This window comes from Nycticebus coucang, chromosome 5 (assembly GCF_027406575.1).
Source record: "Nycticebus coucang isolate mNycCou1 chromosome 5, mNycCou1.pri, whole genome shotgun sequence".
Lineage (NCBI taxonomy): Eukaryota > Metazoa > Chordata > Mammalia > Primates > Lorisidae > Nycticebus > Nycticebus coucang.
In genome coordinates this window covers 20440609-20466954 of record NC_069784.1, presented here as the reverse complement: position 1 = coordinate 20466954, position 26346 = coordinate 20440609, and the positions used below count along the sequence as shown (strand labels likewise).

Here is a 26346-nt window from a genome sequence, read left to right as displayed (position 1 = left end):
GGCCAGATTAACTGGAAACAGAAAAGTAAAATCTCTAATAACCTCAACTTCCCCTGATAAAAGGGAAGTAAAAACAGATGCCACAGAGATACAAGACATCATCTCTGAATGCTACAAGAAATCTTATGCCCAGAAATTTGACAATGTGGAGGAAATGGATCAATACTGTCCCTAGACTTAACCAAGAAGATTTCTTGACTCAGCACTGTAGCTGAGTGGTTATGGCACCAGCCACATACAGCGAGCCTGGCAGGTTTGAACTCAGCCCAGGTTGGCTAAACAACAATGACAACTGCAACAACAACAACAAAAATAGCCAAGCATTGTGGCGGGCACCTGTAGTCTCAGCTACTTGGGAGGCTGAGGCAAGAGAATCACTTAAGCCCAAGAGTTTGAAGTTGCTGTGAGCTGTGACACTATGGCACTCTACCCAGGGTGACATAGTGAGAGTCTTTCCCAAAGAAAGTAATAATAAAATAAATAAATAAATAAAACTTCTACACTATCAGATTATTTTTAAATTGCCTGAGATTTCTAAATTTTATGGTTTGAAGCTTCAAGTTTAACTTGGTAGTAAATCTGGAATTTACTTTGATATAAGATGCATAGTAGAGAAACTCTCCATTTTCTCTAAACTTTTATATAATTGTCATAGGTAATTTATTGAACAGTTCATCATTTCACACTAACTTGAAACAAAACCCTTAAAATAAACAGCTTCTGAAAGTATTTGTATCTGTCTCTAGTATATACAGAATGCTCTATAGCTTTGTCCGACTTCTTATGACCCAGATCTGCGCTGGTCTAATTTCTGTAACTCTAGAATAGGTTTCATATGGAATAGGTAGAGTCCCTTTTCTTAATTCTTCTGTGTTACCCTGGCAATTTTTTAAAGTATTCTAAGCACTTCAATTTAAACTTACATGAAGGCATGTTGTCTACATCTTCAGAAAGCATTAAATTCATGAATGAATTAAGGGAGAACTGACTTGAATATTTATATATACGTGTTGTACAATTCTCTTGTGGCTGGTTTTCAGCAGTATTCTTGATGAGTTCATTCCAAGGACATTTTTTAACTTGATCACAAATTTAGTCCCTTCCTCTATTATAGTGCCTGAATCAACAGGGAGAACTATCTCTATAAAGTCTTCAAAAGGAAATATCTTAGGTTTTGTGACACATACGGTATTTGTTACAAGTACTAAACTCTGCTGTTATGGCATGAAAATTGCCATAGACTATAGATAAAAGAATGGCATGGTTGTGTCCCAATAAAACTTTATTTATAAAAACTGGCAGCAAGAAAAATTTGGCTCACAGACCAAATATGCCAACTCTGGTTCTAAAACAGCAGTTTCTTTTCCTTTCACACAAACAAATTCAGTGTTTATTCTAATGTCTGTCAGACTATATTTCCAGGAAGCACTTTTTATGTTTAAAGCTTTGCTGAATGAAACTGGAAAACACACACAGCAAAATTAGGCCAGAGTACATAGCCACATGCTATAATTTCCTTAAAAGAAAAGCTAATCTCATTCACATAGTGAGCTCAGGCTCCTCAGACCCAGATCAACCAATTTTGCAGGAACAGACAGGACCACAGATGGTTCAGTGGCAAGTACTTTTAGAGTCTGTGCAATCCAGAGAGTTTTATCGTCTTTAGTAGTCTCAATCACATTTCCCACGCAATTTATCTCTGCATTCATGTCCCCATATTTCTTCCGAAGTTCTTCATTAAACGATCTGCTTAGATCTAAAACAAAAGGTATGGGAGAAAAGTAGAGTTTTAAAAATATTTTCAAGAGATATGTTTTATTTATGTCTAAGAACGTTGGCCTATTTTCTCTATTTTATGTATAAAACTATTATTTCTTATTGCATCATGAAAGGATAATATTTTAAGCAGAGATTATCTTCTGGCTTATACCTTAGACAATGGGAGGTAATATAGTTCACAGCCTTACTAATAGTCACAACCATGAGGTCTTTGCTAGGGTGCAAGCCAGACATAAGGACCAATGCTAGAACAGATTCCAACCAAAAGCGCTATTTGGGAGGGAGTCATTAATCCACCTGCATGAACTTTCAGTCCCACTGGAATGGCATGGTTACTCTATTGCACAGCTGAAACTGGATCAGAAAATCAGATATCAACCCTTCCAAACAGACAAAGAGAATTCTCCCAGTGCTGAGTGGTGACTTGGGCAGGCCAACCTCTTCAGGTGACACCTGCAGCAGGTTTAGAAGGGATCATTACCTCACATTTCCAAGTCTGGATATATCTGCTAGTTTTAAATCAACACTGATTCAAATCAGGATCATTAGTGTTAGTGGGTTTCTTGATAATTCTCAGTGACCTTGGTACAGCAACCTAGTTGCTGCTTCTACTATAATAAATCCACCTGGTTGGAATTTCTACTAAATAATCCATGAAAGCCTGCTTGATTTGGGATGTTTGATCTGAGATCATCCTAGAATCACACCAAAATAGCTGATCAAGCCCTGGAGAGGTTATTTCTGTCCTCCCAGAACACAGAGGGGCCAAGGCCATCTGCATTCTCTACAATTTCAGGATGAGGCAAAATTCAAAGGCTTCAGGATATAAAACCTTTAAAATCCAATGCAGTAAATGGAGGTGAACTTCTCTTTATGACTTTGCTTTAGCCTTTGCCAATTCCACAATGACACAGTGCCACAGCAGTGACCAGTCAGAACCGACCGACAGAGGCCAGACGCACCTTCAGCTTGTGCTTCAGTGTCCTTGTCAAATCTTGCAGCTCTTTGTCCCTTTCTCTCTCCACCTTCTCTCTCGACTGACTTACGTTTTCATCAGGGCTTCTCCAGTGAGTTTGCATCTGCTGCAACAGCTTCTCCCATTCCTTCTCAGCTGCTTCCTTCCTGGCCCCCACTGCTGCCAACATGAAGGTTTCAGAAAGAGAAAAAAGGAATGGATCAGTCCCACCCTCCATTCTTTTGAGAAGAGAAAGCAAATCAAATGCAAAAGGGAGGGTAGGAAACTTCAATATTTACCTGGTCCCTCACCCCTATCAAGAGCAGAGTTGAGAGTGTCACAGGAAAAGCCTGACTGTCTGGATGACGTAAAACCACCCTGCCCTGGTCATATTCAGATCTAGGACAGCGTGTATTCCACAGAAGGAAAGGAAGCTCGGGTTTGGGGAAATTCTCCCTCTCGCAGCGTCAGAAGGCATTGCAGAACCCTACCCCCATGCTAAGAGCGAGCCTTGCCCGTGTACCTGAGGCAGCCTTCGCCTGGTCGGTCAGGGCGCTGTCAGCCTGCAGGATGCAGCCCTCTATCTCCTCCAGGCCCTTCAGGAAGTGCTGGAGGACCTCATTTGCCTGAGGAACAAAGAAAGAACAAAGAACTTAGGTTTCCACTGCGGACACTTCATTCTGGACAAACAGGTCCATCCATGTCATTTCTCTTTCAGCCTAAAATGCCCCAGAAACCGCCTTTGTAAAGTGTGCAAGCTCCTCTGTGTGACCAGAGGCCTCCTCAGCTCCTGCTTCCCGTCTGCCTCCAGGCCCCGCTCAGCGCTACCTGAGTCACCTCTGCTGGGTTCCAGACAGTCAGAACTATGTGCAGTTGTACAATCCACAGCTTCTGCTGCTTTGTGTATTCTGTGCTGAGTGGGACTCTTTCCCTTGCAGGACACTTCAGTCTGGACATGTACACTATAGTTTGAATGTTTGTGTCCCCTCAGAGTCAGATGTTCAAACAGAATCTGCAACATGATGGCATTAGGATATGGGGCATTTGGGAGGTGATTGCACCATTGGGGTGGAGCCCTCATGAGTGGAATTGGTCCCCTTATAAGGGGCAGAAGAGACCAGAGTTCTCCACTTTCACCATGTGAGGAGATGCCATCTATGAACCAGAAAGTGCGCCCTCACCACATACTGACCCTACTAATGCCTTGGTCTTGAACTTCTCAGCCTTAGAACTGTGACACACAAATTTCTGTTGTTTATAAATTGCCAAGTTCGTGGTAATTTGTTATAGCATCCTAAACAGACTGAAATAATGTACAAATATTTCAAAATTTATATCATCCTCTTTTTTTCAGAGGTTTCCTGGACCACATTTCCTATATAGAAAGTATCCTCTGTCTCTGCCGCTACTCTCCCCTGCCACTTGCTAGACATAGAACTTTAAGCAAGTTCTTTAAGCTACCTGGGCCTCCCAATTCACATGTACAAAATGTAGGTAATACGAGTAAATCTTCACAACATTCTTTGGAGAATTAAATTAAAACATCTGGGGAAAGAACATCACACTGTGGCTCAGCACCCCATAGTTCATAGGGTGCTGGCCACACACACCAGGGCAGGCAGGTTCGAACCAGGCCTGGGCCTGCTGAAAAACAATGACAACTGCAACAAAAAAAATAGCCAGGCATTGTGGTGGGCGCCTGTAGTCCCAGCTACTCGGGAGGCTGGGGCAAGAGAATCACTTAAGGCCTTAAGCCCAAGAGTTTGAGGTTGCTGTGAGATATGACGCCACAGGACTTTACCAAGGGGAACACAGTGAGACTCTGTCTCAAAAACAAACAAAAAAAGCACTTCACACTGCATTTGGTACATTGTTATGCTTTTTTATTTTTTTAATTGAGAGAGAATTTCACTGTGCTGCCCTTGGTAGAGTGCTGTGTCATTGTAGCTCACAGCAACCTGAAACTCTTGCGCTCAAGTGATTCTCCTGTTTCTGCCTCCCAAGTAGCTAGGACTACAGGTGCCTGCCACAATGCCCGGCTATATTTTTGTTTGGTTTTTGCAAGCCCAGTCTGGGTTCAAATCCACCAGCCTTAGTGCATGTGGCCTGCGCCCTCTCCACTGAGCTACAGGTGCACCCTACATTGTTACGCTTATTACCACACAACTACAGCCCAGCATGACAGTTCATAAGCATGACTCTGTATACAACTGTCTCTAAATTCAACTCTCACTTGGATTAAGTCTTGACCTTGTAAATTCTTAGCACTTGGCACATCAGATACATTGTGGAAGAAATGAAAGGAATGATTCTGTTCTTTCTTTCCTGGATTTCAGATTGTTATACTCTTTTTTTGAGAATAAGCATGTCTACTCTTTTCAGGAATAAATTTCTGTGAACACAGAAAGCTAAAGGTATAGTATATCCCCACGCTGTGGCTGTGTTCATTCCACCCACGGGTGCTGTGCTCTCAGGTTTTTCAGGAGACTGCAGGCTTCCCCTTGCTCCCTGTATTTCTTACCTTTACTCCTTTCCCAGGCACTTTTGAGTAGTTCCATTCAATCCTTTTCTTTGCATCCATGTAGAGGTTGTGTCCTCCAACAACATAAAAGCTTCCTTCTGAAAACCTTTCCATTAGGGTCTTCGAAAGCTGATTAAGTATATCCTGGCAGTATTTAACAGATGCCTCTTCATTCTGTTGCAAAAACTCCTCTTTCTTACTCTTTATGATTTCCTGCAAGGGAAACATAGAGCAAAGTCACCAGGATAAAGGGAAGTGGAGGTAAAATTTCAAATAATGTATTATACAGATGATGTAATCATGTTCCTCTTGAGAAAAACTTTCCAGTGGAGCAGCCCAGGCAATATGGAAAGAATTGAGAGGCTTAATTTATTCCCAACTCTGAAAAGTCTCTTCAGAACTGTGGGAAAGATTCTTAATCTCCCTGAGCAAGAGCTCTTCACCTGTAAAATGTTGAGGTTGCATTATGTAACCTCTGTCGTTCCTAGTAGCTGTAGAATCATCCAATTCTCTCTTTTGCAATGCAATGATGCAAATAAAAATGAAGTAAATAGAAAGAATGATCTGTTAAGAAAATCTCTCCAGGAAAATCAAGTACCCAAGGAATGGGTATATAGAGGGTGACCAACTAAGTGATGACTTGGGGGAATTGGGGAACTATGCCACCATGCACTTCAGGAGGAAAAAATGTTGATTTTGCTTGAGAGATCAAACAGAGCCTGAATAAAGATCCCAAATTTTGTGGTAAAGGAAGGAAATAAAGTTTTATCACAAATAGGAGATGGGTCGTGGGACCAAGATATAGACCCCTTCACATAATTCCAAATTGGCCAGAAGTAGGAAGGACAAATGCTAAGACCGAGTACCGCGAGCTGTCTATGGAACTCCCACAGGTTATCCTCGAAAGGGCGCTCCATCAGGACAGCGATGGCCTCCGTCTCGCAGGCCGCGTGCGCGTCCAGCAGCTCCTGGAGCGTGTCCGTGGGGAGCCGCACTCGCTGCGCCATCTGCTGGCTGTAGTGGTCGGCTGCCCTCTGCACAGCTGCTGCGTTCTCACGCTGGGCCATCATTGTCATTGCATTCTCCAGACAAGGCACTGCTCCGCTGTTGATGGCATCCACGTAGGTCACCACCAGAGTCCCCAACTCTCATGAGGTAGGAAACAGGGATTAATGTAAAGTTTTCAGTCGATGGGATTCTATTTTCCGATATCACAATTCTGAAACCACACACACACACACACACACACACACACATCCCTCTACTTACTTCTGCTATCATCGCTTCATTTTCACATTTATTCTTTATTCTATTGTTCTCCAGATCATAACATTAAAATTGAAATACCTGTCATCATCTAACAAAATTAGGAGTGTCCAGGGGAAAAATATTTAACATTAATATGAATTAAAAGAAAATTAGGATACATACATAGACAGGTGAGGCAGGTTAATTCAGTTAATGTTTATTCCTAATTCTTAAGCCCTCAGTGGATTTTCAGAGACTTACCAACTAGTACTTATTTTGGACTGGCTTAAACTCCCAAGAAATGTCCTTGAGAAAAACATTTATCTCACAAAACTTCCCTTGAAAAGACACTGCTTTCTGATTTTGTGCCCAGTTACTGATCGTATCATCAATAGTTGGCTTACTCACATATGTGGTAGCTCCAGATATTGACAACAATATTTAAGATTTTGGAAAAGAATTTGTAAACTCCATGATGAGAGATAATTATTAAAATACACATTTCTTTTGGGAGTATGAGTATTTATAAATGCACGCTGCTATATAGAATAAAACAAAATTACTCATGAATGTGTATAATAAATGGTCAACACACGTAAGGCCACACAGAAATAGGATTTTGGAAAAAAGAGACTCACGATTCCCAGTGACCTTGAATCCTTTCATGAGGGTCTTGGGCCTTGCATGGGTGAAAATGTAATAACAGAAATTATTTGATTGTTCCAGGAATATAGGATTAAGATGTTTTTCCAACACATCTTCGATATGAGCTAGGAGATCCTTTTCATATTTTGGCCGGTCGAAGACAAAACACCTCCGCTGTGGAAAAAAACGCCTGATACATGCCCTGGTTGCATTGGAAATTTTAGCTCTGGGATTGTTACCTGTGGAAGAGGTTAAACAGAGTTGTAGTAAGTACAGTCTTGGGAAAAGACAGCTAAAGATTTTTTACGTCCAAGGATTTTTTTTACCTCCAGCATCTTTATTTACTTATTTATTTATTTTTTATACCTCCAGCATCTTGCATGCTCATAGAACTCCATTAAGGTATTCATTTAATACTGATTACAAATCAAGCGCAAATCAATGACAGACATGTCTCTAGAGAGAAATTTGGAAAAATTTCCCCAGGTAAAGAAATGTGTGACAGATGTCCATAGAAAAAAGTCTGGGGCCTAGTGAGACATTGATCAACTGAATGATTTAATGAATGAGTAGTCAAATATTAATTTCTGGTGTATTCCCACCCATGTTGAAAGTCAACTATAGGAACAAAAGAAGGAAGAGGTACAAACAAGAAAAACGGAACAAAAATTAATAAAGGTCAGTTCAGTGAAGGAAAATGTTTTAGATTGATGCCAATAAGAATTCACATACATAAATAGATTGTTGTGGAAAAAGCTGTAAGATTAAATGCTACCTAAATGTAATTGAAGTCTAACTACTACTAATAAACTGCTTGGTTTTATCAAGTACTCACTATTCTAAATGCAATTCATTAAATGATATATTTACTTAAGATAGTGACATAGTAAATAAATAAGTTAGAATAAGAAGGATGACAGGAGGAAGAAAGGAAAATAATGGATCTGGCAGTTACAAACATGTGAGATAAATATAGACCGAATATGACTCCTCAGGTCTATGTAGGTTATTAAATCACTTTCTGTAGAAGACATATCTACCCAAGCACTAGAGAGTTATATCCCTCCTTCAAAAGAATAAGATATAACTGAATGAAATATGTTCCTCATAGTGATGTTTTATCAATGATTATCTAGTTCATTGTCTTCCTCAACACAAAAAAAGGAGAATCATAATAGGAAACATGAGTGTCTGGGTCTTTGGAAATTTTTAGCACCCATTGTAATCTCCATGCTAAAGTACAAATTATCTGAAGTGCAAATGGGTTTTGAATAATAATTTCACTCTATATTAGGCCCTACTCTTCCTGAATGAGCTTAAATTCTAGTAATTAGCACTTACCAAGGAATGATAACCTATGTCTCAGTCACCATTCCTACAGACCCCAACCAGTTCAAAAGCAAGTGCAATCACAGAGATAATGGACAATGTTTATCTGATGCCACTCTTGACTGGACATCCCCCACCCAGGCTGTGCTCTGATACCTGGAATCAACTTCAAGGCATTCTCCAGATACTCATCCTCTGTGATACGGTGACCATCCAGCTTCAGCTCCAGCATGAAATCCCGCACAGTCCAGACAAAGTCTGGAAAGAAACTCGCAAACTCAGTGGCATCTTTGGTTTCATCAGTTCTTGGGGAAGACTTTACCCTAATTAGTTCTGCGAGCTCTGCCACATAACTAGAAGTTGGCTAAGGAAAAGGAAATTCCTATCCACAATTACCACATTTTTCTTATTAAAAATATCATAAACAAGGTGGCGCCTGTAGCTCAAAGGAGTAGGGCGCCGGCCCCATATACTGGAGCTGGCGGGTTCAAACCCAGCTCCGGCCAAAAACTGCAAAATATACATAAATATCATAAACACTGTCTTTTGTCCTGAGTTTCTCTTATAACAAAGACTCCTCATCCACAGGGAAGTTGATCTCCATTCCCACCAATTTCTCAATAAAACTGGAAGGATACTGCAGCTTCTCCAAGGCGTCGTTGTTGATGGTGCTCATGCTGTTGTAGACTAATGTGCTGCTCAGAAGCACAGCCAGGGCAAAGATCCACAAGTCGTTCTTAGGGTCACCCTAGAAAACAACATTAGAGCAAGGTCTTAGCAGTCTTCAGAAGTCATCAAGTCGTTTGTTCAATCACTTCCCATTTGTTATTTCAGATGGCAGTGTTGGTACAAAGAACAAACCTTGAAAACAGAATTAAAGGTAAATATCAGCTTGAGCAATTATGCTGACATTTCTTTTTTTGTTATTTTGTTTTTGAGAAAGTCTCACTTTGTCACCCTTTCACTCCCCACCCCCTGGTAGAGTGCTGTGGCGTCATAATTCACAGCAACCTCAAACACTTGGGTTCAATTGATCCTCTCGCCTCAGTCTCCCAAGTAGCTAGGACTACAGGCGACTGCCACAGCGCCCGGCTATTTTTAGAGGTGGGGTCTCACTCTTGCTCAGGCTTGTTGTCTCAAACTCCTGAGCTCAGGCAATCCGCCTGCCTCAGCCTCCCAGAGTGCTAGGATTACAGGTGTGAGTCACCACGCCCAGCCACTGACATTTCTTGTGACCTCAGTTCCTTCATCTAGTAAAGGATTCTAAGAACAGTTTTCTTGAAGGTCCTTTATCTCTGAAAGGTATGAAATAAGACAAATGTGTCCAAAAAAATAAATAGTATGCTCAATGATTAATTAGTTGTTCAATAATAACCAACACCAGATGTTCATGTAACACACAGGCTATGTAATATACAACATGGTAGTCTCAACTGAGCACTAAAATTAAATACATATAATTTATTTAAATGTCTGCAGGCTACTAAAAAAATGATTTGCGCCTTGCTTAGTTATAAGGAAACAAAGATAAATTGATAACTGTTAGACTCAAGATGTCTATCTTCCGGTATTTACAAAGCATTTTAAAAACAAATATAACACAGATGATAAAACATACATGGAGTTTACTTATTAGTAACGGATTAAGAAGTAAAATGGGTGCAGCGCCTGTGGCCCAAAGGAGTAAGGCACTGGCCCCATATGCCGGAGGTGGCAGGTTCAAACCCAGCCCTGGCCAAAAACTGCAAAAAAAAAAAAAAGAAGAAGAAGAAGTAAAACCAATCACCATTATATTGAATAAAAGTAATGAGTGCCAGGGCCGGGTGCGGTGGCTCATGCCTATAATCTCAGCACTCTGGGAGGCGGAGGTGGGTGGATTGCCTGAGCTCATGAGTTCAAGACCAGCCTGAGCCAGAGCAAGACCTCGTCTCTAAAAAGCCTGGTGTGAAGGGCACCTGTAGTCCCAGCTACTTGGGAGGCTGAGAGAAGAAAATCATTTGAGCCCAAAAGTTTGAGGTTGCTGTGAGCTGTGACACCATGGCACTCTACCGAGGGCAACAAAGTAAGACTCTGTCTCAAAAAATAAAAAAAAATTGGTGTCAAGAGGGAACAGGAGCTATCAGAGTTAGAGACAGTACACATGCTACACAGAACCATCCTGGAAATTTTCTGCTGGGTGTTAAAAGATTTGTAAAATGTGAACTTGAAGAAATGCAAGAATCAGGCAAGTAGAAAGACTTGTAGAAGCAAAATGAGCACTGGAACGTGATAAGCATAATACTGTTAGGTGGGTCTGGTCTGGAGCAGAACGCGGTGAAGATGACAAGGCTTGATACCAAGGTCCAGTGAGGGATGAGGAAGAGCCTTAAAAACAGACAAAGTGGGTGGCTGAGGCTGCATCCGGCGGCGGAGCCAGCACTTCCAGCCTGTTGCTTTACTTTCTGCTGCACCAACACAGTCATTACGCCGAAGAGAAAGTCTCCAGAGAATGCAGAGGGCAAAGACAGATGTAAAGTAACTAAACAGGAGCCCACAAGACGATCTGCCAGATTATCAGCACAACCTGCTCCTCTGAAACCCGAACCCAAACCAAGAAAAACATCTGCTAAGAAAGAACCTGGAACAAAGCTCAACAGGGGTGCTGAAGAGAAGAGGGAGGAGAAGCAGGAAGCTGGAGAGGAAGGCGCAGAACACGGAATCTGTAGAGAACAAGGGAGAGTGAATTGTCCTGAAAATTTGGGGTTGATTTTACGTATCTCCTGGGACAACTTTTTTTTTTTTTTTTTTTGTAGAGACAGAGTCTCACTTTATGGCCCTTAGTAGAGTGCCGTGGCCTCACACAGCTCCCAGCAACTATTTTTACCAAGTCTAGGGCGGCGCCTGTGGCTCAGTCGGTAGGGCGCCGGCCCCATATACCGAGGGTGGTGGTTTCAAACCCGGCCCCGGCCAAACCGCAACCAAAAAATAGCCAGGCGTTGTGGTGGGCGCCTGTAGTCCCAGCTACTTGGGAGGCTGAGGCAAGAGAATCGCTTAAGCCCAGAAGCTGGAGGTTGCTATGAGCTGTGTGAGGCCACGGCACTCTACGGAGGGCCATAAAGTGAAACTCTGTCTCTACAAAAAAAAAAAAAGCTATTTTTACCAAGTCTTTTGTAATTGCTAATTTTTTAGGACTCTGCTTGTTGGCATACAAAAATATATAAAGATGGACATTTTATCATCTCCTGGTCATGCTTTTTGGAAATTTCCATCATCCTCAAGTAAAATAATATCAGTTTAATATTGGGGGGGGGGGAGGAGAAAAGACAAACTAGGTTTTGCATTGCCTGAATTGTTGCAGTGGCCAGTAATTAGTTGTAACATAAAAAGGTTGTAAAAAAATCACTTGTTCTGAAAATTCTTGAGAAAATGCAATCCATGAAATCTAAACCTAGAATGTTGGAATTTGGAAAAGAAAATACGGATGTGCTCCATTTTCAAACTCTAATTATTGAAAAAATAACCACCTAAGAAGAGAAGAAGTAGGACTTAGGAAAAATAATAACTGGTTCTGATACTGGCACTATATCTTGGTTTGATATGTTGTTTTAGAAGTAAGAAAAGAATTTCTACCTCCTTTTGAGCAGAAGTGGAGACAAACAGAAATAGAGATATTGTTTCCAATGTAATCTCAAAGTAAGGAGACAGGAGAGAATGAATGAAGGGGAGAGAAAGAGAGACAGAAAGAAAGAGACCATTCATCTCCTTCACAATATAAAGACAACCTAACATCCATAATTAACACACTTGCGTCCGTCTGTCTCTGAGTCTGCTTTCCAGGAACAAATCCTATGTTATATCAGATAGGATTTGGTGCCCTCAACTAGGCTGGTCTCCTTGAGACTAGACCCTTTACCTTATTCAGTAATATCTGTAGGCCCCAAATCATGTAACTCAGGTTCTCATTAAAGGTTATTAAAGTGGTTGAAATTATTCACTTTAGCCAAACACAGTAGCTCACACCTGCAATCCTAGCACTTTGGGAGGCCGAGATGGGAGAATTGCTTGAGGTCAGGAATTTGAGACTGGCTTTGAGCAAGAGTGAGTTCCCATTTATACAAAAAATAGAAAAATTAGCCTAGTGTGGTGATGTGCACCTGTAGCTCCAGCTACTCAGGAGGCTGACACAGGATATTTGCTTGAGCTCCCCAGGAATTTGACGTTGCAGTGAGTTATGATGATGCCACTGCATGCTAGTCTGGGTGACAGAGTGAGAGTCTGTCTTTAAAAAAATAAAAAGAAAGAAATTTATTCACTTTAGTTTTCAGAAGTCTATGGAGATTTTACCTAATATATCACATTATATGATATGATTTTCAAAGAAACATTAGTAAGCCTGGTTCCACAAAGCTGGATTTTGAGATTTCAGAACTAGATGACAATAGTTAAATTACAAAGGATCACAGAGAGCTAAGGAGAAAATCCAGAGTAAAAAAGATCTGACTGTCTGTCTTACCTTTTCCACATCGCCCAGGCCCTCAGTGTCCAGAAGGACCAGGGTGTGGTCCGGTTTGGAGGGGTGGGGCATACACCACATCCAGATGCCTTTGGTTTCAGACCTCACCGTGGAGCCCAGAGGGAAGCCTGCAAGGGAAGGGAGAAACAACACAGAGTGACAGCAGATAGTCCAAGGAGTCCTTGGGCTACAAAATCAGACCTAGAGGATTGTCAGAGCCCCAGGATACAAGATGGCGCTTCCTCCACTGCATCAGGGACATCTCACTCTTTCACTTTTAAAAGTTTGATGTGTTGATAATTGCTAATTCCACATCCAAAAGTAAGAAAATCTATATTAATGTCTGTGTGGCCCCCAAAGGGTTAACTCAGAGAAAAGGAATGTTTTATAGAAGCAAACTTTAATTTTTTTTTTTTTTTTTTTGCTTAAAATAACAAGTATTTATTGTCTCAGTTTTGCAGCCTAGAAGTCAGAAATCAAGATTTCAGTATCATCGTGCTCTCTCTGATGGCTCTAAGGGAAAATCCACTTCTGTGGTTTCTAGCAATTCTTGGAGTTCCTGTTGGTAGATGTATCAGGGGCAATCAAAGGCCATCTTCTTCCTCTGTGTCTTCACCTTGATCTTGAATACCTCTGGATCCAAATTTTGCCTTTTTTGTAAAGACACCAGCCATGTTGGTCCCTCTGATCTCATTTTCACTTAATTGCCTTTGCAAAGAACCTATTTCAAAATAAGGTCATATTCTTCAGTACTGGGAGTTAGGACTTCAACTGTTCAACAGTGATGACTCTTACGCTGGGCGTGGTGGCTCAGGATTACATCTGTAATCCTAGCATTTGAGCAGCCCAGGCGGGTGGATTGCCTGAACTCACAGGTTTGAGACTAGCCTGAGCCAGAGTAAGACTTCAACTCGATAAATAGCTGGGCACTGGGGTGAGCACCTGTAGTCCCAGCTACTTGGGAGGATCTTACATTATATATATATATATATATATAATTTATATATATAATTTTAATTTTATTTTTTAATCATATATATAATTTTTTTTTTTTAGACAGAGTCTCATTCTGTTGCCCTGGGTAGAGAGCTGTAATACCATAGCTCTCAGCAACCTCAAACTCTTGGGCTCAACTGATTCCCTTGCCTCAGCCTCCCAAATAGCCAGGACTATAGGCACCCACCACAATACTCAGCTAGTTTTTCTATTTTTAGAAAGGCAGGGTCTTCCTCTTGCTTGGGCTGGCCTCCCACTCCTGAGCTCAAGTGATCCATCCACCTTGGCCTCCCAGAGTGCTAGGATTACAGGTGTGAGCCACCAAATATTTTTTAAAAATGGGTTTAGAGAAATAGGAATTAGCTAGGCCATATTGGGCCTACAAGGAGCTTAGATGCTATATAAGTCTACTGAAAGCTTAAATGTGATATTAAAAGCAGCTAGATTAAAGATCTCTCATGTTGCTTTGAAAGGGTCAGGTTGAAGCAAGGAAGACACTTAGGATTCTAGTAAATATTTCAGGCAGAAGATGAGGGCGACTGAGCCTTACACAGTACAATACAATTATAGAGAAATTGATGCTTTGAGCTATATGTAGAAGGAGAAAAAGGAAGACAGATGCATGGATCGGATGTGGGAGAGAAACTAAGTAAGCAAAGATGTAAGGTTTGTAGCCTGAGATGGGGAAGTTGGGGGTCTATAATGTTGAGAAGAAAATAGGTGAGTATTTTTATTTCGTTTGATTTTAATTGGTTTCATTTGGGTTTGGAAAAGAGGATTATTGAAGACTTCTGTGAAGAAGATAACTTTAAGGTGACAATTTTCAAAAAGAAACAGGTGATTTACTTGATTTTTCAGTCTGAATTTCAGAAGAGAGATTAAAGAAAAGAAAAAATCAATTTGAGAGGTATCGAAATAAAGATTAATTTTAGAGAGATTATAAACAGAGGAAAGAAAAACTCCCAGAGCCAAGTCCTAGAGGAGCATACAATTCAGATGACTGGAAGAAAAGTTGGAGGCTGGTGGAGTACAGAGAACTAGACTCAGGGACAGGTGGAAACTCAGAAGGATGTGGTGCCACAGAAGATAATGAAGGGCTCGGCGCCCATAGCTCCGTGAGTAGGGCGCCAGACACATACACTGAGGCTGGCGGGTTTGAGCCTGGCCCAGGCCTACTAAACAATGACAACTGCAACCAAAAAATATCTGGCATTGTGGCAGGAGCCTGTAGTGCCACCTTCTTGGGGGGCTGAGGCAAGAGAATCACTTAAGCCCAAGAGTTTGAAGTTGCTCTGAGCTGTGATGTCATGGCACAGTTCCGAGGGCAACATAGTGAGACATTGTCTTAAAAAAAAAAAAAAAAGGAAGGATGGATCACTCTAAGCACAGAGGAAAATCAACCATGAGAAATGATGCCAGACAGGTGACTAAAATGAATCCCAAGAAAGGTCTACTAAAGCAAGAATTTAACAAGAACAGCTCAGTAGAATGTTGGAGTTTAAAACCAGTGTGGAGTCAACTGAGGAGACAGGCAGGGGAGAAGTAGGAATAGGAAATTGAACAACATTATTTTTCTTGAAAAGAAAAATAGTGGAGTGATTGTCAAAATCAGATGCAGGGTCCAGGAGGAGTTTTGAGATGATAGCTACTCAGGTGTGTTGGCTAGGTAGGAAGAATAATCCAGCAGAAAAAACACAACACAGGTGCAGGGATTGCTGTAAGAGCTCAGTGTCTAAGCAGGTTAGAAAAGAGGAGGTTAATAGCACTGGTTTGGGAGTTTTTTTGTTTTTTTTTTTTATAAGAAGCTGAAATAACAGGTGTAAATCAAAGAATTGAAAGAGGTAAGGTTGCCCTTTTGCTATGAGAATTAGAATATTTGTTAACCAGAGGTTTGAATTGACCCTTCGTGTGACCTAGAGGAATGGTGTGAAGCTCAGATGGAGCGGGAATGAAGTAAGCAGTCCCACCACCCACAAGACCTCACCGCGGTTTTCTCTGGCCAGACGGTTCAGCAAGTAGGATTTGCCTGTACGATACAGCCCTACAATGGCCACAACCACCACAGGCTGAGATATCTTGCAAAGAATCTTCAAGGCTTTCTGGTTCACAGAAAACTGCTCGTTCTTGTTTTCAACCAGACATAGGGGAACCAGCATGATGGGTCCAGTCGGCATGGTACCTGCAACTGCAAAAGGATCTCTCAGTAGAAATAATCTTGTGGATTCTTGCTCGGTCTCAAGTTTAATCAAAGCATGCGTGCATCATTGAAGGCCTGGTGGGACCTCTACACTTGTTTAAGGCACAAAGTGCAGGACAACATTCACAAACCAGAGGACTTCCATAATCTCAGCGATGGTAGTAATGAAATATTATACATAATTAATCCAAACTTTTACTTACCTAAAAAAATAAAACGCAAGCAATGCACGGAGGGTCTACATTGCGCTAAACTCTGTGAGATGTGAGTTACTCACCTGACCTCACTGATATTCATAAAAGCCTTGAGAGTTAGGGCTTATTGCAGCCTTACTATATACTCTGAAAATGAAGTTGTTGTTGTTGTTAATCAGTTGAGGGGAATAGGCGTGGAGGGCCAAGTTTAGAAGTGAACTTACCTGGCCCTGGCGCTGCAGCCAGGGGACAAACTCTCAGCTGTCCTCTCTCGCTCCTTGTGCTCTGATCCTGGGTGTGGCTGTTCTGGAGACCCAACTGTGCTTAGAAGCAGAAAGTAAAGCCGGATATTACAGCCATTCCAGTAAGGGTCTAAGGAAAGGAAACTGAAACTGAAAAGTCACTTCCCAATTAGAACTGTTAGGGGAACTCTTTGCTTTTTTTTTTTTTTTTTTTAACAGAGGCTGTTAAAGTGATCATTCCTAATTGCATGGGGAGAGTAGACGGAGGAGGACCAAACGTATTTCTAGATTTGTTCATATTAGCTTATTAACAAATGTATGTTGAGTACTTGGCGCTCACTGCACTGTTCTACGTTCTCAGGATCCAGCTGTAAACAAAATGGATACAAACTCCTGCTTCATGAAGTTATACTTTAATGGAAACACAGACAAAATAAATAAGAAAAGTGTGTGTGTGTGTCTACATATATGTATGTTTATACACACATAGAGACCAAAACATATGAATTGCCTTGAGGCCACATGGGCAGGGAATGGCGATACGGTGTGATGGGAGTTGACTTTATATATAGGGCAGTCCGGGAAAGGCCTCCATGTGAAAGAGACAAAGTGGAGGTGATTATCCACCTTGGTGAGAACAAATGTAGTGAATGGATGGGGAAGGAGCAGGATGGATGGAGAAGTTAGGAAGAAAGAAGGCAGAACAGGCAAAAAATGAACGTTTTAAAGATAGTACAGGACACATCTTTATAGTGGCTAGGCTAAAATGTGAGTCTAGGAAATAATTTGTTGAACTAGAAGAAAGGGTATTTTCTGTTCACTGGGTGACAGGGAAGAGAGACAGAAGTGTAAGTGTCTGGGGACTTGCTTAACGTAGACAGAGTTCCTACATCTGGGTGAGCCTGTACTTTGGATTTTTTCATGTTAGTGAATGGAGCATTTCATAACCCTAAGACACAGAGGCCATCAGAGAGCTTTGATTACCCTCTTATCATCTCTATGACATTAGGAAGCCGCACACCTCTTCCAACGCTCCTCTCATGATAGGTTGACGACTTTGAACCATCATTCAGGCAGTCCTGGAGCCCGGATGAGAGGAGTTCTCACACTTCGGAAGCTCTGCCCACAAGGCAAAGCTGAGATCTCTGGGCACAACTGAGCCTCTGCTTGTCAGAGGGGAGCATGCTGGCCACCCCTGTGTAATTACTGTGAGTCTGTGTAATACACATGGACAATGCTGTGTGATCTGGGGCAGGGTAAATGGTGATAGGCAGTAACAACCCTCTTATCTCATTTGAGACACTAAATGAAATATTAAATAGCAACCTAGTATAATGTCTGGAAGAAGACTGCCTCCTCCATAACTTTTCAATATCATATTTTCCCTCTACCTTTTTTTGAGACTAAATAACATTTGTACAGTTTTAAATAACATTGTTCATTTGTTAGCTAAGACAAATGAAAAAGTGTGTTTATTGCATTGCAAATGCCCATAGATATTCAGCTAATAAAACTGGGTTGCTTGAAGGCATTGATAATAATGAAAAAGAAGTCCAGTAGAGCTAAACGTAGAGCAGGGAAAAATGTGAACAGAAGCAAGAAGAACAGGGAGAAAAATGTAGAGGGGGGTGGAGTGGGAAGAGAGAGAGAGAGAAGACTAAAGATCCCAGAAAGGGAGGCCTGACTAATAAGCTGAAGAAAATGCACATGACATACAGTGTATTTGAAGCCCAGTGTCTGGGTTCAGATGCTGGATCGGTTCTTTACTGGTTGAGAAGAACCTGTTCTCTATTTCTTAGCTTCTTCCTAAGATGAAAATACTCATAGTAACTATCTCATCAGGACATGGGAGAATTAATTACTTTGTAATATTCACAGCACAAGTAAAATATGACCAATAACTTGTAAGTATTATGTAAATGTTTGTTCTAAACACACACACACACACACACTGTGTCCATAAAGTTCGTGTGCGATGTAAAATAATGTCCCTGACTGTATGGACACCCTATGTATGTCCATGTACTAGGAGGCAGGATGGATGGAATGCCAAATGAAGGTGAAGGACTGGCTCTAGACAGGCACAGCAGCAGGACTCCCAACCAGGAGTCAGTGGGGCTATGAAGGACATCAAGACCTGCACATGCAAAAAATGGGGCATCCAATGAGGAGGGGGGAGAGGAGCCCTATGGAGGAGGAATTAGACAAGGGATGCCCAGAACAGCTCCGGGATGCCACAGCCTAGAGCATGACCTCTGCAGCCAATGTGAGCAAGAAACAAATAGTTGGTTTTATAAACTGCTTACATAGTGAAGATGATTTCATGGAGTGTTATTGCAGTAAAAACTGAATAAGAAACTTCCTGCCTCTCCTTTAAATACAGGTCTGAATTTTCTACCTAGCAAGGTAACTAGATCCCTTTCCTGTTGTCTTTAATCTGGAAATTTTCTGAAACAGTGTGAGGAATGCTGATATGTGATAAGTCAGCTGGGAATGGAGCAACTTCTCCAGGTACAGGGGGATGCAATGCTGTCTACTGACAAGGGGAAATCCTGAGTATTTGCTAAGGAAAAAGATATCTAGAAAATGTCTGGCAGGAGGGAGTGGAAATGACACTCCTGATGGAAGACTTGCTGTCATTTACACAGTGACACCTCTCTGTGCTGATCCTTCCCTATCCCATTAGAGTAATCACTATCCTACTTTGACACTTGATGTATTTGGAATCATAGTGTATGTACTCTTTATCTCTGACGTCTTTTACTTCTTTTTTTTTTTTAATTCAAACCAGCCAGTTTTTTTTTAATTCAAACCAGCCAGTTTTTTCAATTTTAGTAGAGACAGGGTCTCAGGATGGTCTTGAACTCCTGAACTCAAACAATCCTCCCACCTTGGCCTCCCAGAGTGTTAGAGTTACAGGCATGAGCCAACTGCATCCAGCCTTTAAATTTTGTCTTTAAACTGATACCAGAACTTTGATCTCCATGAGGAAGTGTCAAACAATTTGGGCTTTGTAATTTGCAAATGTTTAATCAGTCACATTGATAAATTAGAAATGGCAAGAAGATAGACATCCGAGAGTCATTTCTCATCTGTTTCATACATAAGTTCCCCAAATTCTGTTGACAAAGTGGTCATTTTAGGATCTGAGCTGGTTTTTTTTTTGCAGCTTGTGTCAAAGTGGTCTTCATGCCATCTGTATATGATATTGAAATGTTAAAAGAGCAAGTTTGATTCCATTTTACTATTTACTCCTTTGCTATTACATTCCATTACCTTCAAAACTGGTTCCTCTTATTTGCCCTCCCATTGTGTAACTGTGAATGCATTCAACTAAAATTGTTAGTGATGTAAGTTACTGACTGCACTTGTGATTATGTCCCTGGTGATTATCATGTTTTATGATCATGCTGTTTACAACCCTCACCTGTTAAGTCTCCCTCCCTATATTTTCCTTAGGACATTGTGAGTTGTACCTGCTATGTAAAGGAGAGAAAAGAATTGCTACTTGCTCTCTGGTCATAGCATTGTGTAAACTGACTAACCACCCGACTCTCTGATTCCCATACCCCTTTAATTGCTGTTTTCACTTGTGTAACAATGCTTGCTTGCCCCCCAGAAAAATTTTGCCTTATAAAAATCAGAACCTCAGATGTCTCGGGGCTGCTCTCTGAACCCCTGTGTTGGGTGTGAGGCAGTCACCAGCGGCCCTTTAATAAAGGCACTCTGCTGTGAATTTGGCTTTCTTGGCACTGTGGTCTTTGTGGAACTCCTGGGCACAACACTTGTAAGACTCCAAATTCTGGATTATGTTTGAATGATCAAGTTAGGATCTGAGCTGGTTTCCTTGTAGCTTGTGTGAGACTCCAAATGCTGGACTATGTTTTCAATGACCAAGTGATCCTGATGTCCAAAAGAGATGAGAGGGCCATGATCTTTACTTAAGGATAAATAATGGCAGCCACATGTGATTCCCATACCCAAGCCTGCACAAGGAAGGATCAGAATGGAGAGGTGTTACTGTGTAAATGACAGCGTGTCTTCTATCAGGAGTGTCATTTCCACTCCCTAATGAAAGACGTTTTCTAGATATCCTTTCCTTGGCAAATACTCAGGATGTCCTCCTCGTCAACAGACAGCATTGCATCTCCCTGTATCTGGAGAAGTTGCTGCATTCCCAGCTGACATCACATTTTAGCATTCCTCACACTGTTTCAGAAAATTTCCAGGGCAAAGACAACAGGAAAGGGGATCTAGTTACCTTGCTAGGTAGAAAATGCAGACCTGTATTTAAAGGAGAAGCAGGAAGTTTCTTATTCAGTTTTTACTGCAATAACACTCCACAAAATCATCTTCACTATGTAAACAGTTTATAAAAACAACCTATTTGCTTTTTGCTCACATTGGCTGCAGAGGTCATGCTCTAGGCTGTGGCATCTCTTGCCTGATTCATCCACCATGGGGCTCTTCTTCCCCTGCCCTTCCTCCTCATTGGATGTCCCATTTTTTGCATGTGCAGGTCTTGATGTCCTTCATAGCCCCACTGACCCCTGGTTGGGAGACCTGTTGCTATGCCTATCTAGAGAGAGTCCTTCGCCTTCATTTGGCATTCCATCCATCCTGCCTCCTAGTACATGGACATACATAGGGTGTCCATACAGTCAGGGACATTATTTTACATCGCACACAAACTTTATGGACATTGTGTGTGTGTATGGGTGTGTGTGTGTGTGATTAGAACAAACATTTACATAATACTTACAAGGAATTGGTCATATTTTACTTGTGCTGTGAATATTACAAAGTAATTAATTCTCCCATGTCCTGATGAGATAGTTACTATGAGTATTTTCATCTTAGGAAGAAGCTAAGGAACAGAGAACAGGTTCTGCTCAACCAGTAAAGAACCAATCCAGCATCTGAACCCAGACACTGGGCTTCAAATATACTGTATGTATCATGTACATTTTTTCAGCTTATTGGTCAGGCCTCCCTTTCTGGGATCTTTAGTCTTCTCTCTCTCTCTCCCCCTCTACATTTTTCTCCCTGTTCTTCTCACTTCTGCTCACATTTTTTCTGCCCTATTTTAGCCTACTGGAGTTCTTTTTCATTATTATCAATGCCTTCAAGAGCTCCTCTCACTTGGGCTCCAGGACTGCCTGAATGATGGCTCAAAGTCGTCAACCTATCTTGAGAGGAGCATCAGAAGTGGTGTGCTGCTTCCTAATGTTACGGAGATGATAAGAGGGTAATCGAAGCTCTCTGATGGCCTCTGTGTCTTACAGAACACGTCATGCATAATTACTACATGTCATGCATAATTTTACTATGTAAGCAGTTTATAAAAACAACTATTTGTTTCTTGCTCACATTGGCTTCAGAGGTCATGCTCTAGGCTGTGGCATCCCTGAGCTGTTCTGGGCATCCCTTGTCTAATTCCTCCTCCATAGGGCTCCTCTCCCCCCTGCCCTTCCTTCTCAATGGATGTCCCATTTTGAGGGGGTTATGAAATGTTCCACTCATTAATATGAAAAAATCCAAAGTACAGGCTCACCCAGATGTAGGAACTCTGTCCACATTGGGCAAGTCCCCAGACACTTACACTTCTGTCTCTCTTCTCTGTCACCCAGTGAACAGAAAATACCCTTTCTTCTAGTTCAACAAATTATTTCCTAGACTCACATTTTTGCCTAGCCACTATAAAGATGTGTCCTGTACTATCTTTAAAATGTTCATTTTTGCCTGTTCTGCCTTCTTTCTTCATAACTTCTTCATCCATCCTGCTCCTTCCCCATCCATTCACTACATTTGTTCTCACCAAGGTGGATAATCACCTCCACTTTGTCTCTTTCACATGGAGGCCTTTCTGGACTGCCCTATATATAAAGTCAACTCCCATCATACCGTATCGCCATTCCCTGCCCATGTGGCCTCAAAGCATTTCACATGTTTTGGTCTCTGTGTGTGTATACATACTGTATATATATGTAGACACACACACACTTTTCTTATTTATTTTATCTGTGTTTCCATTAAAGTATAACTTCATGAAGCAGGAGTTTGTATCCTTTTCTTTTACTGCTGGATCCTGAGAACGTAGAACAGTGCAGTGAGTGCCAAGTACTCAACATACATTTGTTAATAAGCTAATATCTTTGGTCTCCTCCATGTACTCTCCCCATGCAATTAGCATTGATCACTTCCTCTTTCTTCACACTCATCTGTAGGCTAATGGGACATGTGCTCTCTTAAAAACCCTAGAACCTCCTCTGACTACTTTTGCCCATCTTCCTCCTACATGTCCCATTATGCCTGTAGTACACCCAGAATATTGGTGTTCTGAGAGCTTCGCCTTCTGTCCCTGCTTTTCTCCCATTTTATTCATTTTCTGAGCAAGCTGAGATCAAACCATCCCCACTTTCTCATTGCATTTACTATAGCATTTATGTCTAACGGTTCACACAATAAGTTGAGCTGCATATCAATTCACGTCAGCAATATTTATTTAGTGTGTAGTATCTGCTGAGAATTGGATTCACATTGGTGAGAAAGTGGATGGGCCCATCCCCCACCTAATTCAATGTCAGGAGATAGGAACCAGTGTAGGATAATATTTAGAACTAAACTTATCCTACATCAAGCACACAAAGTAAATTCAGTGTGAGTTTAAAATGACTTGCTTTTCTTCCAGAGGCTTAAAGAGACCTGGACTCTGGGTTACTCACAGAGTTAGGCTTTTTTGGAGTTGTACATTCCTTAGGCCTTTTCTCTGAAGCTGTACAACCTGTGAAGCCTGAGATCAAAGGGCATGCCGCCCTTCCTCAGAGATGCGGGCCAGAGGGTTGACTTATGTTTACAACATATTGTCAGAGGTCTATAGGTGCTCTGCCGTGAGGAGAAGACACAGTCGTTACTTCATACTGAGTAAACTGAGTGAATGCTTGAAGATATTCTTCTATTAACTCTGTTCCCCTGTGGCTACTTTCGTCTTTGTGCCCTGCTCGAAAATTAATCAATGTTTAGAAGAAGAGGTTTACTACAAAGTGATTGTATTGATATGATAATAAATATTTTCTTTCAAGTTAAATTTCCTTTCATGTTAAATTTCAAATAGGTAAAAGAAGATAATGATGAAACTAACAGATAATGGATTAGGTGTGTACGTGACTGGAAGAGTATAAAACTAAAACTGGAATAAAGTTTTTGCTACATGCCATTTCATCTCATCTGACCGTGTGTAGTCTGTTTCTTAATAATTACAGGAGCAAGTTTACACCCACGGCAAAGCTGCTGTTCGTTCGCGTCTCCAGTCACGCAACAACCAGCATGATAAACTCTACTAGTCTGACACCCTAGTATTCAAATATACACAATTCTATAGAATAACCTATGAGTATATCAGAAATTAAAGACGTTCAAAAATTCAGTGTGTACTAAAACCATATTTATGTTTTTGTTTTTCTTACTTTTTAACAATATGTACTGGTTACCCAGCTAGAACTCTAGGAATCATGTTAGAAGCCTCCTTCCAATTTTAATCTTTGTAACATAGACACAAACACACACCTATGTATTTTTACAGTTAATGAAAAAGAGCTTACAAAAGGAGATGAGAGACAGAAAGCACGCGAACAAGTAAAGCAAAATCCCCCACTGCTCCCTAAGTTAACCCTGCTGAACCGGCTGTTGCAACCCCCTGAATCTGTCCCCTGTGTTTACACCCGCAGCTGCTGCTCTGTGTTCATTTGGGGGCTGGAGCCAACGGTGGAAGAGGGACGAGCCCGGATTTCAGAGTCCTGGTGCGGAGGAGCCCGCACTTTTCTCCCACCTCTTCTGCTCAGCAAAACAGGGAGAGGAGAGGAGAGGAGAGGAGAGGGGAGGGGAGGGGAGGGGAGGGGAGGGGAGGGGAGGGGAGGAGAAGAGAGAGAGAGAGAGAGAGAGAGAGAGAGAGAGAGAGAGAGAGAGGAGAGAGAGAGAGAGAGAGAGAGAGAGAGAGAGAGAGAGAGAGAGAGAGAGAGAGAGAGAGAGAGAGAGAGAGAGAGAGAGAGAGAGAGAGAGAGAGAGAGAGAGAGAGAGAGAGAGAGAGAGAGAGAGAGAGAGAGAGAGAGAGAGAGAGAGAGAGAGAGAGAGAGAGAGAGAGAGAGAGAGAGAGAGAGAGAGAGAGAGAGAGAGAGAGAGAGAGAGAGAGAGAGAGAGAGAGAGAGAGAGAGAGAGAGAGAGAGAGAGAGAGAGAGAGAGAGAGAGAGAGAGGAGAGAGAGAGAGAGAGAGAGAGAGAGAGAGAGAGAGAGAGAGAGAGAGAGAGAGAGAGAGAGAGAGAGAGAGAGAGAGAGAGAGAGAGAGAGAGAGAGAGAGAGAGAGAGAGAGAGAGAGAGAGAGAGAAAGAAGTTAAAAAAAACCCAAAAACCAACAAAACTCAACAGTTCACGTCCCGGGAAAGGCTCGCGCTTTCGCTTTCAGTTCCCTCCCTGCAGCCCTGGAGGTGACGCTGTGACACCCGCCGCTTTCAGCTTCGGAGAACAGCGGGTTTCCGAGGCCGACTCAGGAGGAGAAGTGAGGGTGACAAGGGCAGCTGGGAGTTGGTCTTCTGGCTGCAGCGCCGGCGCCAGCGCAGGTAAGGTGGCTCCTGAGCTTTACTTTTCCCGAATATTTGGCTGAACAAACATCCGAGATCGCATCCCCCAGGGCGGACTGCGCTGGGCGGGGGCGGGGGCGCCGGAGAGCCGGGCGTTGCCGCAGGGTGCGGACGGGGTGGGGTGGGGGCTTGGGGAGTGGCGGGGACCTCGTAGGAGGGGTGGGGATCTGAAATTCCCAGGTGAAATTCCGCAGCTCCGGGAGGCTGTCTGGAAAGCCCAGCGAGTACCGGAGCAGCCGTCAGGGGCAGCAGAGAGCAGGACCCGGGGAGGCACCGGGAAGGCAGAGAGGGACCCGGAGACTGAGAAGGCAGCGACACTCCCGCGTTGGGCGGCCACCGCTGCCCCTTTAATCCGTGTGCCCTGGACTTAACCCCCGTGTACACTGCCCGGGAAAGAGAAGGGATGACGGAGGGGGAGCTAGAGGTGCCAGAGAGGATGGACCAGGCGGCCAGGTGGGAGAGTTGTCGCTCTCGTCTCCAGGTGTCCTCACTATGCCTGAGGCCAACCACTTAGGGCAGGAAAAAAAAAAAAAGAAATAATAACTAAGAAGCTTCCTGCCAAGAAAGCACGCTCCAAGTGGCGTGCAGCAATGCTAATCAGGAGCCATCCCTGTCGCCTGAAATTCAGCCCTAAGGGGCAGCCCCTTTTGGAGATGTGCAGGTGGACTATACTGAGTTACCCAGATGTGGAAGGGACCCGGCACTTACTCGCTCTGGTCTGCACTTACCGGGATGCGTGGAAGCTTCCCCAACCAGGATAAAGAGGGCTAGCGAGGTGGTAAGAGTGTTGCTCAGAGAAATCATCCGATGGTTTAGTTTGCTGCTCCAGATAGGATCTGACAACAGACCAGCCTTCATAACAGAGATAGTGCAGATGACAGCCAAAGCCTTGACTATCATCTGGAAACGACATGTGACATACAGGCCTCAGAGCTGGAGCAGGGTAGAGCATGTAAATAGAACCATAAAAGCAGGAATCAGTAAAGTCTGCCAGGAAGTGAGGCTTAATTGGGTAGAGGCCTTGCCACTAGTCTCGTTCAATATTAGATGTACCCCTTCTAAGAGGTCAGGGTACTCCCCTTATGAGATAATGTATAACGGGCCTCCACCGATCC

At 42.4% G+C, this 26346-nt stretch overlaps 3 protein-coding genes across 6 annotated transcripts in view; 2 read left to right on the top strand and 1 right to left on the bottom strand.

The window, feature by feature from the left end:
* The window catches only part of LOC128585995 (guanylate-binding protein 4-like), an 83964-nt gene that overhangs the window by 27321 nt on the left and 30297 nt on the right, over positions 1-26346 (top strand). The gene's annotated exons all lie outside the window — the stretch shown is intronic.
* LOC128585999 (guanylate-binding protein 6-like) lies at positions 1245-16706 on the bottom strand. Of its 4 annotated transcripts, none has more exons than XM_053591466.1 (11): positions 16586-16706; positions 15950-16154; positions 12970-13097; positions 9116-9225; positions 8634-8830; positions 7142-7387; positions 6122-6402; positions 5256-5468; positions 3258-3360; positions 2826-2914; positions 1245-1756 (listed from the first exon to the last, which is right to left on the bottom strand). In XM_053591466.1, exons 2-11 carry the CDS (start codon positions 16137-16139, stop codon positions 1751-1753), a joined length of 1563 nt encoding a protein of 520 aa, XP_053447441.1. In that variant the 5' UTR covers positions 16140-16154; positions 16586-16706; the 3' UTR covers positions 1245-1750. The 4 variants fall into 4 exon arrangements, with proteins under 4 accessions (XP_053447441.1, XP_053447440.1, XP_053447442.1 ...); XM_053591465.1 differs by having other exon boundaries at positions 1246-1756; positions 15950-16150; positions 16581-16699; XM_053591467.1 differs by having other exon boundaries at positions 1246-1756; positions 2826-2911; positions 15950-16150; positions 16581-16699.
* Positions 10682-12071, top strand: LOC128586415 (high mobility group nucleosome-binding domain-containing protein 3-like). The gene is made up of 2 exons (XM_053592220.1): positions 10682-11195; positions 12066-12071. Exons 1-2 carry the CDS (start codon positions 10830-10832, stop codon positions 12069-12071), a joined length of 372 nt encoding a protein of 123 aa, XP_053448195.1. The 5' UTR covers positions 10682-10829.